This window comes from Cotesia glomerata, linkage group LG5, assembly GCF_020080835.1.
Source record: "Cotesia glomerata isolate CgM1 linkage group LG5, MPM_Cglom_v2.3, whole genome shotgun sequence".
Taxonomy (NCBI): Eukaryota; Metazoa; Arthropoda; class Insecta; order Hymenoptera; family Braconidae; genus Cotesia; species Cotesia glomerata.
Window position 1 is genome coordinate 10833276 of NC_058162.1, and position 14607 is coordinate 10847882.

The 14607-nt window shown below is 30.7% G+C and overlaps 1 protein-coding gene and 1 long non-coding RNA gene across 3 annotated transcripts in view; one reads left to right on the forward strand and one right to left on the reverse strand.

Moving 5' to 3' along the window:
* The window catches only part of LOC123265566, a 32409-nt gene extending 23621 nt beyond the window's left edge, over positions 1–8788 (forward strand). Inside the window, exon 3 of the long non-coding RNA XR_006509599.1 lies at positions 8701–8788. This is a non-coding gene — a long non-coding RNA (uncharacterized LOC123265566). The remainder of the gene's footprint in view (positions 1–8700) is intronic.
* Positions 7508–10946, reverse strand: LOC123264635. Of its 2 annotated transcripts, none has more exons than XM_044728031.1 (5): positions 10196–10945; positions 8969–9256; positions 8653–8877; positions 8253–8528; positions 7508–7932 (listed from the first exon to the last, which is right to left on the reverse strand). In XM_044728031.1, the coding sequence occupies exons 1-5, from the start codon at positions 10501–10503 to the stop codon at positions 7740–7742; spliced, it is 1290 nt and encodes a 429-aa protein (XP_044583966.1). In that variant the 5' UTR covers positions 10504–10945; the 3' UTR covers positions 7508–7739. The 2 variants fall into 2 exon arrangements, with proteins under 2 accessions (XP_044583966.1, XP_044583967.1); XM_044728032.1 differs by lacking the exon at positions 7508–7932 and adding an exon at positions 8041–8170 and having other exon boundaries at positions 10196–10946.
* Between the last annotated feature and the right edge of the window lie 3661 nt (positions 10947–14607).

Sequence of the window (14607 nt, forward strand, 5' to 3'; positions counted from 1 at the left end):
ATTATATTTCATAAGTAATACACACTGCTAATGTATATAATCTATCAGCTATGGACTTTATCCGATACAGAAATTATATTGAAAATAAAGCTACCCGGGAAAAAATGATCAGGACTGATCAGACCTGTTCATATCTGATCAGGCCTGAAATTAGACCTGAGCAGACCTGTTCATATCTGATCAGGCCTGAAATTAGACCTGAGCAGGCCTGTTCATGTATGATCAGGCCTGAAATTATACCTGATCAGACCTGTTCATGCCTGTTCATGTCTGAAGCATTAAATACGCTCAGACCTGTTCATGCCTGTTCATGTCTGAAGCATTAAATACGCTCAGACCTGATCAGACCTGTTCATGCCTGCTCATGTCTGTTCATGTCTGAAGCGTTAAATACGTTCAGATCTGATCAGACCTGTTCATGCCTGCTCATGTCTGTTCATGTCTGAAGCCTTAAATACGCTCAGACCTGATCAGACCTGTCCATGTCTGATATCTAGCCAACACTGAGAGAGAATTTTATTTAATAGTAATGAAATTTTATTACTATTTAATAAAACGTTTATTTGGCTAATCCCAAATAAAAATTTATTAAATATTAATTAAATTTCCTTAAATACTAATAAAAATTTTATTAAATACTAATAAATGTTTCTTAGTATGTAATGAATATTTATCTACATGTAATATAAAGAAAATTCATTAATCAACTAACTAACAAGTATTGATCAGTAATTAATTGAATAAATAATTAAATAAAATTGAATTTTGTCGGAACTATATTTTGAAATACAAAGTCTAAAACTGTTGTTATCCGAGTGGATGTTAATTTTATGCACTTAAATTTAAAAAATTTCACAAATGAATCGATAAGAGCTAGACATTATTTAATAAAATGAAAACAGAAGCAGAAAACCAGACAATGTAGGGACGCATTTGTTAAAAATAAAGACTATGATTTCATAAATTCAATCGAATATTTATTTATTTTTATTATTTAAAATCTCTACATGTGATTCGTCATGAAGTAAACAAATAGGTTAGGTTAGGATGTCTTGTTAAAAATCTTAATACTATTTATTAAAAGACTTTACTGTGAAAATATATTTGAATATATTATAATTAATTGATGAATATTAATTTTTTTTTTTTTGAGATTATTTCTTTTAATGACTTAATATTCGTATTAATGACAGCAAACGAAAGCGTCGTTCGTGGTTATTTTAATAAACACATATTAGTATTTAAGAAAATTTTATTAAATACTTATGAAATTTTATTAAATACTAATATAATTTTATTTATATGAAATATAATTTTATTAATATTAACTAAATTTTTTTTCAAGTCCAAATAAACTTTTTTTTTACTATTGAGTAAAATTCTCTCTCAGTGTAGAACCATATGTTAATGGAGCGAAAAAAAATACATAGCCGTTCCGAATAAATCACTGTAATATATGATTAATTATTAATAATTAATAAATTAGGTATAGAACTCCGTTAACTATAAGGATAAATCATGTATAAAATTTGAATTACTTGAAGTAGCTCGAAAGATACTCTCAAGTTAAGATGAATCATTTGGTCAAGAGGTAAAGTGTCAGTCTGAAGAGCGCGAGGTGTACGGTTCGAATCCCCGTCGGCACCAATTTTTTTTTTTTTATGGACCTGATCGAGTCAGACATGAACAGATCTGATCAGACCTGAACATGCCTGGCCAGGTCTGATCAGACCCGGTCATTTTTCATACCTGATCAGACCTGAAGACTCATGCCTGTTCATGTCTGATCAGATCTGATCATTTTTTCCCGGGTAAGCAAGATTGTATATTCTGTCTTGGAAGTGACTCCGATCAAATTTCGACGCTTTAAACATCTCCATTATTTAGGGTAAGAACAATCCTGGATACGGTACAGTTGTTTGGTCGTCCCACTTTTGAGTTGAAACTGAGAAGTTTGAAGCGGTCCAAACTAAGTTTATATAACACATCAAATACATATGGAAACAAAAAATTTCGATATAACTGTCTATTATGAAGTTGGAACATAAGGTAAGGTCATAGTTTTATGCTTCTTCTACAAAATAACTAGCAAAGACAATTTTAAAGGAAAGTAGGTTTTTTATGGTGTCACAAAATTTGTTAAAAATATAAGTGATTTCTGTTATAAAAAATTTTCAGAGTAAATCCATTTCCAGAATTTTTATTTTACTATAGTAAAATGGACCTGTCCATGTCTGTTCATGCCTGTTCATGTCTGAACCGTTAAATACGCTCAGACCTGATCAGATCTGATCAAGCCTGTTCATGCCTGCTCATGTCTGAAGCATTAAATATGCTCAGACCTGTCCATGCCTGTTCATGTCTGAAGCGTTAAATACGCTCAGACCTTTCCATGTCCGATCATGTCTGTTCTAGCCTAATAGAAAAGGATTAAAACTCCATATATCAGCTGACAAGAACTGTTCATGCATGATTTACCCTCTTAAATGATATTTTAAGTCTGGAAGAAAAATTTTATCGAACTATAGACTGCAGTTCTATTTTTAAAATTAATTTGTTCCGTATGACGTATCAGTTTCTATCCCCTTATAAATTTTAAATGTACGACTTTCATCAAAAATTTCGGCTTATATAAGCATGAACTTTTTAATTTTCCATGCCAAAACGATGATTTTTAACGATGAATTTTGACGCAATGACATAAAATTTTTTACTGTGTTCCATTGAATACGCGAAAAATGAGATTATTTAGTAAAAGTTTGAGTTTGATAGCGTGAAAATATCAAAATATATCAGTTGATATCGATAAGTCCTTTCAAGGTGTCTGTTATTATCTTAAGCTACGCCTTGGTCCATAGCAGTAGTGTCAAAGGCTGTTAAATTGTAGAACACACAAATAATTCTCCATTTCCTATACGTTTTAATTTAAAAAAACTTCAATTTTAAAAGAAAACAATAAAATTATAATTACGGAATGAACCTTGAGGAAATTTTTTTATTTACTTTACATAGAACCATATGTTAATGGAGCGAAAAAAATACATAGCCGTCCCAAATAAATCACTCTAATATGCATAGTAAAAAATTTTGCATCATTGCGTCAAAAATTTTTTGTGTTAAATATTTAACACTTTTTTGTGTAAATTTAACATTTATTCTGTTAAATCAACACAAAAAAGTGTTAAATATTTAACATAAAAATTTTTAACAAAAAATTTTTTGATGCTATGACGCGAAATTTTTTACTGTGTATAATTAATTATTAATAATTAATAAATTAAGTATAGAACTCCGTTAACTATAAGGATAAGTCATGTATAAAATTTAAATTACTTAAAGTAGTTTGAAAGGTACTCTAGAATTAAGATAAGTCATTGGGTCAATAGGTAAAGTATCAGTCTGAAGAGCGCAACGTACATGGTTCGAATCCCCGTCGGCGCGAGTCTTTTTTTTTTTTTTTATGGACCTGATCGAGTCAGGCATGAACAGATCTGATCAGACATGAACATGCCTGGCCAGGTCTGATCAGACCCGGTCATTTTTCATATCTGATCAGACCTGAACACTCATGCCTGTTCATATCTGATCAGATCTGATCATTTTTTCCCGGGTTCGTGATGAAAACTGGAAAAATTACAGTTTCAGATTGTAATTATTACAGATTTTGTAAGAATTACATTGTAGAATGTAATATTTACATTGAAAGGTCTGAATATTAAATTAAAAATTGAGTTTAGAAAAATGTTATTTCAAACTGTAATTTTTATAGTTTTGATTACGACGGGAACCGATTTAACATTTTATACTGTAATTTTTCGAGTTTTCTTTTTTCCGTGTGGGAAAATAAAATTTCTGAAAATACTTTTAATCCGGCCCACCCTTAAAAATAAAAATATTTAATGAGTAATAGTAATTTACATCATTAGGCTGTAAAAGGACGATTTTCCGACAATATGATTTGTCATAATCGCTCAGAAAGTTCAATTTGAAAGGATACAAACCTAATAACTACATACTTATATTCCAATCGAATAAAATGATAGATGTATTTTCAATACCATAATTATTGACATATCTAATAATACTTTACGGCTAACCATAGTGTTAAGTTATAATAATACCTATAGATCAAATATATGTCTTTTAGTCTTTAATCTTAATTAAGATGACTTAAGTCATATATATGTAAATGGCGAGATCTACCATGTGTAGCCAGCCCTTATTTAATCACTGCAATACTACTGACTAAATTTTTTTTTGTTCTACTTTGAAACATAATTTTTATAATATGTATTTTTGGGCAAAATAAAAACTATCTTTTCAAAAAATAATTTCAATTAAATATTCGTGCATAATTATTTAATTGTTTATGAAAATTTTATAATTTCAGAAAAATATAAATTATTTTGTTCAGTCTCCTTCGTCATGAACAGTAAGTAGAGAAAAAATTAGAGCCACTCAATAGTAAATAAATTTATAAGCTACTAATAATCTTCGGTCGGTGAGTAACAATGTGATATTTTCCGTATTTGCAGTACCTCTCAATTCCGTCTGGTTGCATAAGAAAAATAGAAGGAAAAAGAAGAGGAGGTACATTTTGCGGCCTAGGTCGGAAAAGATAAGCGGTGAAGTAGAGTCTCTAGAAATCAGTCTTTGTGGACGTCCTCCTATAGTGCTTGGAAATTGAACTTACTGAGCGAGTATGACGAAAAATATATTATGTACACGAAAAAATATTGGCTTGAATCAAGAAAATATTTCGAAAGATGAAATTATCGTGGATGAAGTAAAAATTTTCTCACATCAAGAATTTTTTCTCATTTTAAGAAAATTGACTGAACTCAAAAAAAAATTACTTTGTCCAAGATGATTTTAGTCTTCATTCATTTTTCTTTAATTATCTAGAATATTTATACTCCAGTCCAGAATTTTTTTCTTTTCGAGTATATCTAATAAATATGTAAAGCGCATTATAACGTAATAAATAAATAAATCACCCATTACAAATAAAAAAAATCGTCGAATTTGAGAAAAAAATTAGAAAAACGGTAGACCCTAAAGGCCATCCATGCAACTTCCCGCTAATTTCATACCTAGGTGCTTAAAATTGCACTAATGATGTTTTTGAGATCTTCGAGCTCAAAAGTCTGATAGAAGTTTGATAAAACACAACTTTTCAAATTTTCAAACCACATTAACTTTTGAATGAATCAATCGATTTTTACGCATTTAGCTGCATTCGACGCAATTTTTTAAGCCTCATAAAGAATCTGCAAGTTTAATTTGATCGAATCAGGAATTTCGGAGTAATTCCGAAAAAACACTTTTTTCGGTTTTCTTTCGTTGACAATAACTCACGAATGAATGAACCGATTTTGACCGGACCGGCGGCGATCGACGTAGTTTTTTTCATGTAAAGAGCTGATTAGTTTCTGGAATCGATCGGTAGAGCCGTTTGAAAGTTACTCCAAAAAATGTCGGAGTTATCCCTGGCGGATTCGTGGTCACGGTAAAATGATCGTGAAACGACGGTGAATGTACCATAAATTCACAGTGTCGACAAATGATCGTCGAATGACCATCACTTTACTATGGAACGGCCGTCATTTGACAGTGAATGACGAGTATCATTGTGAAAGTTTTTCACTGTTACTTTATGATTTTTATTCTGTATAGTTATCATATTTCACTATTCGAAAAACCAAATTTTTACTTGACTTCTCCGATTTTTTACCTGAGTAAAAATCGTAGATCATCGATCGATCGTCTGTCATTCGAAAACATATAAATTGTCAAAAAACCGTAACTCGGTGGTAGATGCACAGTAGTCTGTGAGTGAAACGACCGTGAAACGAGCGTATAATGTCGGTAAGTCAGGAATTTTTTACTAGTCAACAATGAAAAAGTGCTGATTATATTTTTTTTTTATTTCATTAAAAATACTCAAAGTGTATAAAAAGATAGGTAAATGAGAAATTTTCAGTAACTAATCGGGATGAAAAATTAAAAAAAAAATATTAAATTATTGTAATTTTGTTTATTTCAAAGTAAAATTATAAAAAATTAATCAGATTACAGGCAATCAACAGAGATCAATCATTTTAATACGTTTCAGAAGAGTTTATGGCTTACAAGTGTTGAATTTTTTTTATAGTCTTAAATGAGAAACTATAATACCTTTTGATTATGAAAAATATAATAATCAATATTGTTTTTTTTTTTTTTTTTTTTAGAGACGAAAACTTTAATTTCAAAATTACGGAAAAATTGTTTGTTATCAAGAAAAATTATTATGAGATATTTTTTTTTAACAATTCAATTTTTAGCAATTTCTTTTCCAGATCTTTTTTTATACAGTTAATAATTTCACCATAATTTCGAAATTAAGAATTTCGTAATCATCAAAAATTTGAATCATTTATTACGATTATTATTTTGAAGTCATGGAAAAAATATAACTTTATTTAAGCTATTTTTATCTGTGCAATGAAAAAAAACATGACTTGGTTTTGACACCTTATGATGTGACTGAATCAAGTGTTTCGTGCGGTGTCTTAGATAGCCTAGCTGGTAGAGTCTTGGGCGCGCGACCAGATGAATCGGGTTCGAGTCTCGGTCTAGACTGTCGGCAATATTTTTTTTTATTTTATTGTCCGTGACAGTTGCGTAAAATCACCGTATTTGGACAGTATATTGAGCGTACAGTGTCGGTCATAACGTCGTAGATTCACTTGCGTATGCACCGTAAATATTCAATAAATTTATAGTAGATATCGTTCACAACGGTATCCGATGTTGACTGACAGATCGTTCGGTAAGAACGAACTTTATACGGTGAAACGACCGTGAAACAACCGTCATTCGACCGTGCTTTCACCGTGTCGCCGAAACCGCCAGGGATGTTAAAAAAATCCTTGTTTCCAAATATTTCGCCGAGGATATCTCTCGAACCAATCAACCGATTTGTACGTTCTTGATATCGATCGACGCGATTTTTTGAGCTCTAAAAATTGTTCTATTTCATCGAAAACGATCCAAAAGGAAATGTCGAAGTTATGTGAAAAAAACACTTTTTTCGGTTTTCTTTCGTTAACGATATCTCTCGAACGAATTAACCGATTTTGACACACACACACACACACACACACACACACACACACACACACACACACACACACACACACACACACACACACACACACACACACACAAACACTTACATACATACAGACATAGTGACAACCTCGCAGGAGTAGTCAGGGAAGCTTCCTGTAACCTTTAAACGTCGAGATCTGATGAAAACTCGATTTTTGCAAAACGGGGTGAAAACAATAACTTCCCGATTTTTGAAAATCTTCGATTTTCTTAGCGAGAAGTTAAAAATACTACTAAATGTTTATCAACGATTTAACTAATTTTATGAATTATATATTTATCAAAGTTTTTTCATAATTTTTGAATTGAGGAACATAAAATGTTTTACGAGTGAACAAGTGACCGATTTTCAGCATGAGATGCCCTTTATTTTTCATGTTTATAATAATATAAATAAAAAATCTTTACGTATTGTCATATACATGGAACGGGATAATCAGCCTCTTTAATTGTGCGTGTGACGATGTACAACATCCCTGAGTTCTTTTATACTTACTATCAAATCAAAAATAAATAAATAAGTTTAAGATACATTTTAAATTAAAACTTTTTTTCTCTCTATAAATATAAATAAAAAAAAATGATTAATACGATATGTTATTACGCAAATGTGCTTGTTTTCGATACTGATATTTTTCACATTTTCCCCACCACGAAGATTTTTCACAAACTTTTTGAGGTTTTAAAATAAAACACTTAGTCTGTACAACATTAAAAAAAATTCTTCCAATAAAATTAGCTGCTGATGTTCTTGCCATTTTTAAACACGTTCGAAAGCTGTAAATAAAATTAAAAAAATTATGTAAAATAAAATGATAATCGCAGTTAAATTATATTATTAATAAATTTATTTAATAATATAATTTAAAAAACTCACACCAGAACAAAACAAGATCAACATCATGCATACAATACAATCAAACATTCAATTATAATCAAACACCTAAAACATTTTCTATTTACAATTCTACAGATTCCAGACCACGTTTGCTCGAAGTAATTGTGTGAAATTGCCCTACGGACAATAATTTATGATGATAAAATGAAAAATATTTTTCAAGTATTTAATCATGCTACATTGTACAGATCCAGCTTACCGCTCGTCGCAAGTGCAATGCATGAGCGTGGAAATGCCCCAATTGAAGAGGCCATAGCGTGTTTCAAAAGCAGGAATATAAAACGGACAAGCAGTATCGTGTCTTCGACAGCAAGCATCAGCTTTACCAAAACCACCGAGATTTGTATATTTAGTAGCACGATTTCCTCGTCCACACCACTGAGTACCAGGCATCAGAAAAAGTTCACGCCTATTTCGAGGTTTTCGACGTCCATGTCGTCGCAATCTCATTATTTTTGTGATATTTTCACCTTGCCTGTTTCATTATTTTACAAATTCTCGAATCACCATTTAAAACTACTGAATTATTTTTAAATATCCATTCACAAGTTTGGAACTATTCCATTAATCGTGTACTACAATAACAAATATATTCTTACCTTTGATCACATCCACAGTGACTCAGTGTAAATGGCATGTAATTCCAGAAGTTATAACGTTCGGAAAAAGGTGGAATAGCCCGATAACAGTGATCATGTCGTCTGCAACATCTATCAACGCTGTTCAAGCCCCCAAGTTCTTTATAAGAAGAAGCAGTTCGATGTGGACCACACCATTTCGTTCCTGGCGCTATTACCATCTGTTGAAGACTTCTCTCTACTATCCTACCAATTAAATTAAATAAATTTGTTTTAAAATAAAATTAAAAAAAAAAAATTAAAAAACCATAACAGATACTGATGATAGATTTTTCACCTGTGTTTAAGATGTTGTCGTAACGCTAAATTTCTTGTTTGAGATTTTATAAGATGACAACGACGATGAAGATTATCATGTGATTCAATCCATTTAATTTCACGTGGCGCTTCAACTTCATCAAGAATTTGAAATTTCTCTTGAATGTCACCCGTCCAGACACTATCATAACAAAAACCCTGATCAATTGGTCTATCGTCTACACAGTCAGTTAAGCTATCTCCTTCGTATATCAATTGTAGCTTCTTCTGGTTTGCCCCAATCTCTCTCAAAGTGACATTTATATCTCTGAAAATAATAAAAAAAAAAAAATATATATATATATATATATATATATATATATATATATATATATTATACATTTTACATCTTTGAATATAATAAGGATATCATTATTGATTTTTCGTTCTTTATATTGTCACTTGCAGCAAAGACATTATCATCAGGACTTTCTACTTAACTTTTCCTTTCTTTTACCTCTATTCTATCTTATTCACTTTTTTTGGACTTACTATAACGTAACTTTTATTCTCTTTACTCTAATCCCCACGCGGATTGTCTGACGGAGGGTCAAAGTTACGAGATAATAATTTACACTAGATTTAATGTGCATGACTTGGTTAATTTGATGGATGGTCTGACACAAGTCTTTACTTCTATATCCATATCCAATATATACATGTATTATATATATAAAATGATATTGTTATAAATAATAAACGAATAGAAACAACAATCAGCATTATTTATCAAGTGTAAAAATGCTGAAGATTTAAAATCTATTGATGTTAATATTTACTTAACTATTTCAATGTTTAGAGTATGTAAAGTGCTTTCTCTGTTTTTTTTTAGTTAAATATACCTAAATGTATATCTTGGATAAAATTGGTTATCGGAAGTTCCGTGAGAATATAAACAGATGAAAAAAACCAAGTGTAAAAACATCAACGGATTTTCTAATCCTCGCTCACTTAACTTGCCATTTTAAGGATTAAACCCACAAAGCAGATTTACGGTCGACCCTTTCTAAAACAATGCCAAAAATATAAAAGTGTCAGTGTATTTTTTTATTCTAATTCTTATTAACAGATTTAAATAAAAATTAACTCCATTAAATATATGCTAATTTAAAAGCTTTTTGACTTGAAGGTTTCATAAAGACGTCATTGTTATATCTTAGACTAAAAGAAAATTTTATAAAATAAGAATTTGTATTAATTAGCATACCCCCAACTAACTATTGTCTCCTTGGCGCAAATCCCATTCCACTTGACAGTCTTTTGTACTTGACCGTCTGGTAAAATCCGTGTAATCATAAAGTTACCGTGGGAGCTTGTTGAATTGATTGTTGAGTATATAGATCTTTGGTTATTGAATCCACTAACTAATTGAAGTAACAGTAGATATGATATAAAAATCATTAGTTTTGTTATTTTATTTTCACCACCGATTGGTTTTAATAAAAACATAACTAATATCCTCAAACACATTATACAATATTTATATTTATACAATTGATGAAAATGATGATACATATACTCATGGAATAAATTTATGATAGTATAAACAAGAATAATATATGTTAACACAAGTCAAAATTTGATTGATCACTGTCAAACAAAAATGATTAATCATTCAACATGTCTATTATCTAATTGTAGCATTTTATTTTGTCAGTAGAATTAAATAAAACAAACACGAGGCACATTAAAAAATTAACTTTTTCTTTTTTTATTAATATTATTGAAACTTTGCACGTTTTTTTATTTTTTTAATTTTATTTATTTGTCGGAAATTTTATCTGTCAGAAGTAACGGCACGTGGTACAGAGTAAAGAACAGACGATAAGTTTTAAATGCCAACTAATGCCTCGCGGCTTGACAAAAACGGTATAACTGGCGCGCGTCGGCATTGAGCCTCCCTTAAATACTCGTCGTCCTGGTAGCTGTCCAGTTTCACCTACTATACCACCACTCTCTCCTGGACCTCGAGGAACATTCGATGGCTTTGCTTTCTTCCCCCCCCCCCCCCACTTTTGTCATCAATGTATCTCTCATGAGCTACGTTAACGTTACGTCTGCCAAATCCAATTCTCCATATTCTCACCCCGGATCTAATTCCCCTCTTTGACTTTTTCTCTCGTCATTTCTCTTCCGTTTATCCATTGCATTGCATTACAACAAATTTTACACATGATTTTTGTACACACAAGCATTTATACATATATGTACGTATATCACTGCACGCTGACATCACCTTGTTTGTATTTTATAGAATTTTTCTAAAAATTTTACACAAAAAAAAAAATTATAAAATTTTTTTTGATAAATAGCTTCATTAATTACTCACCCTAGCTTTGTAGATCATACATCAGTCTATGATCTGTCACCGAGTCTCTCGAGAATACGTTGAGATTTATTACCAGCAAGGATGAATCGCTCAACGTATATACAGGAGATATAAACATATACATACAGGCTCAAACATCGGTTCTCTTGCTATGGCTTTTATTTTCCAGCTCTCTTTCTCTTATTCACCCTTATATATCTGCTTTTGACGAGCTGAAATATTACATGTGATGTATACACAATCAGATAACGTTAGACATTACATTTGGCATTGATGCTAAAATCATTTCCCTCCATGTGGTTTGTAGTTTGTTAATATTCTTATCCAACTTATACTACTGCATTAATGTGTACACTAAATAAAATAACATGAGTATTATTAGATATTAATATTGTACGATAAATCAACTAAAGCTATCATCTATACCCATCAACATTAATGGGATATTGATAATAAAATTATATCAATATATAAACTTTCAACCTCACATCAATGCAGTGGTTACCTCCTCGTGGAAGATGTTAGGATTTGTAAATAGATCTAGTCGTAACTTAATCTCAATCAAAGCTATTAAATCTGTATACTTTTCCCTGGTTAGATCGCGTCTCGAGTATGCTGCGGTGGTCTGGTCTCCTATCTTTGATGTGCACATCAATAAGATCGACAAAGTTCAACACAAATTCCTTAAATTTTTAGTATGGAAAATTGACCGAATTTACCCTAAACCGGGCTCGGATAAGGGAGAACTTTGTCGTAGATTTAAAATGCTTTCTTTAAAGGACCGCCGACTATGTGCCAGTGCTATTTTCTTGACGCGACTGATACAGGGCAAGGTTGATTGTCCGAGACTTCTAGAATCAATTACTTTCAGAACTCCGACCTGGAGAAGTAATGTTCCCATTCAACTTCCACTAACGAGTACTAACTTCGCTGCATCTGCTCCTATTTATCGTTTAATGTATGCTTTTAACTTGTTTTATAAAATTGATAACAGCCTTGACATCTACACGATAAATAATGTTGGCTCTCTTGCAAAACTTTGTTCCTCAATTGGACACTGACTTAGTGCATCCTATCTAATTGTTAATTACTATCAAATAATATATGATCAATTTATCAGATAAAGCATAGACTTACTACTATTAATTTTATATTTAAGCTTTACTATAATAAAACAATTGTTATATTCATTTCTTTTCTATGGAACCCAATTATTGGCATTGCTGTAAGGTTCAATGTACTGTTAAAATAAATAAATAAATAAATATGTAAATTTAATGGTTTTTTTAATAAAAATTTATCCACATATTTTACAAATGATAATATACCAAAAAACGAATTCATTGTTTATTGTGAATTTATATTGAGGTGATAAAGTACTTATCGAAACATTTTTGTTCTCCCTGGTTCACTCCAGCTCAATACGTCTGATGTTGATATCTCGTGAATATATCAGTAAAAATTATAATATAATAATATGATATTAAATTAAATAACTTAGAATATATATAGGGGTCAATGCACGGAAGAAACTGAAGCCTAAAAATATTAAAAAATTAATAGAAGATGGATGAAATTTTTTTTATGTTAATCAACTAAACACATCAAGTAAAATAAAAATTATTACCACCGTTTCGAAATATTCTTATGTGATTTAAAATATTATTATCAAGCATAATAATTTTAATATGTAAGGCGCGCAGTAGCCCTATCGGATCCGGCCCTTGCTTACCAAAGCATTGGACCGGGTTCGAGTCCGGCGTACTCCAATGAAAATATTTTCAATATTTAAGTGTATTATTCTGCTCAGCCCAAAAAATAAAACGAGTTCCAATCTCAAAAGTTTACCCCCTACCGTAGTCGCTCATGACCTTAGTAGTTTATGCGACTTTAAACAAATTAAAAAAAAAAAAAAAAAAAAAAAATTTTAATATGTAATTGATTGATTTATTGCACGCCTCATAGCGCGAAGCGCGTGAGGTTGTGCTTTATACTCGACTCGTCAAGATCAAGCAATTTTGTGATCTTTAAATGCCTCTATCACAACCATATTACACTTATTCAATAATATAAGTAGATGTACACCGAAAAACACTTAAATTAAACCATCTTTTACTTTCTAAAATCATTTCATGTTGCTATTTTGAAAAAAAAAAAAACGTTTTAAAAAAAATTTTACGTGGACGTCCGGATGTCACCCCATTTTGGATGTACCAACGATTACTTCCGAACAAATTGATATTTCAAGACCGGACCTTTTTTATTAGTTTAAGAATTCGATGAACTGGGTCCGTATTTCATATCAGTGGCCTAGCTTATGTATTTTTTTTTTTAATTGAATTTTTATTAAAATTCACGGATACAACCGTACAAAGCCAAACGAACTTTTCTTATTTGTCACGTGAAAACTTTGGCGCCACTTGATCAAGCTAGATTTTTTTAGACTGCGTGCGCATATGACAAGAAAAAAGGGCGCCGATATTTAAAAAAAAAATAAAAAATACTCTGTAAGAAATTACTTAATTATAATTTTTTTTTTTTTAATTAATTATACAATTAATTTTTTTCTTAAAAAATGATTGAGCGTTATGAGGCGTGCACTTTTGGATTTTCCAAACTTTTTTCATTTATAATCAAGCATTTTTTAGAAAATTTAGTTTCCTTTTTATATTAGTCCCAGTCTATTCGAAATTCGTGAACTACTACTTTTAAAGAAAAGACAGAGAAAGAAAGAGGTCGTATCTCCAATTGAACCATTTTTATAAGCAGTAACTAAGGATATGAATTTAGGAACAGGTGTCAAAGTCATAATAAATTGTTATATTCTGTTTTCTAATTTTCTTCGTAAAGAAGTTTATTTCGAATTAGTACAATTTATGTAAATTACAGAATGGGAGAAACTTGAAAAACATCTTTAAGTTACAGTGGTGACTCTTTAATTCTGACTGCAATGTATCTCGAATTCTAGGTATTAAAGTTACAGAATACATGGCAGTTTACGAGTTCTTCCACTATTTTTTAGTGGGAAATGGTAAAGATTCAAAGTTAGAGAACGATAAAGTTATAGAGGCTTGATAGCCCTGTCTAAAAATATTCATTGAAAAAAATTAAAAAAATTCGCTCTATGCAAATTATATATTTATAGATATATACTGAAAAATTGAAATTGTTGAAACAAATAGTGAATTTTTAAACAGGGAGTATATGGAAATAATATCCAAGTATATTTATATGAATTCTTTTCATTTACTCATCATGACATCTCCAAAACTAGAAACCTATTGACTTGA

What these genes read in the sequence shown, in the direction of transcription:
- LOC123264635 (XM_044728031.1), bottom strand. Translation starts at nt 10,503, where the DNA reads ATGTATCATCATTTTCATCAATTGTATAAATATAAATATTGTATAATG. An exon ending in CACTGTGGATGTGATCAAAG is followed by an intron (nt 8,529 to 8,652) that starts GTAAGAATATAT and finishes ATAATGAAACAG; the next exon opens with GCAAGGTGAAAATATCACAA. An exon ending in CATTGCACTTGCGACGAGCG is followed by an intron (nt 7,933 to 8,252) that starts GTAAGCTGGATC and finishes TTTTATTTACAG; the next exon opens with CTTTCGAACGTGTTTAAAAA.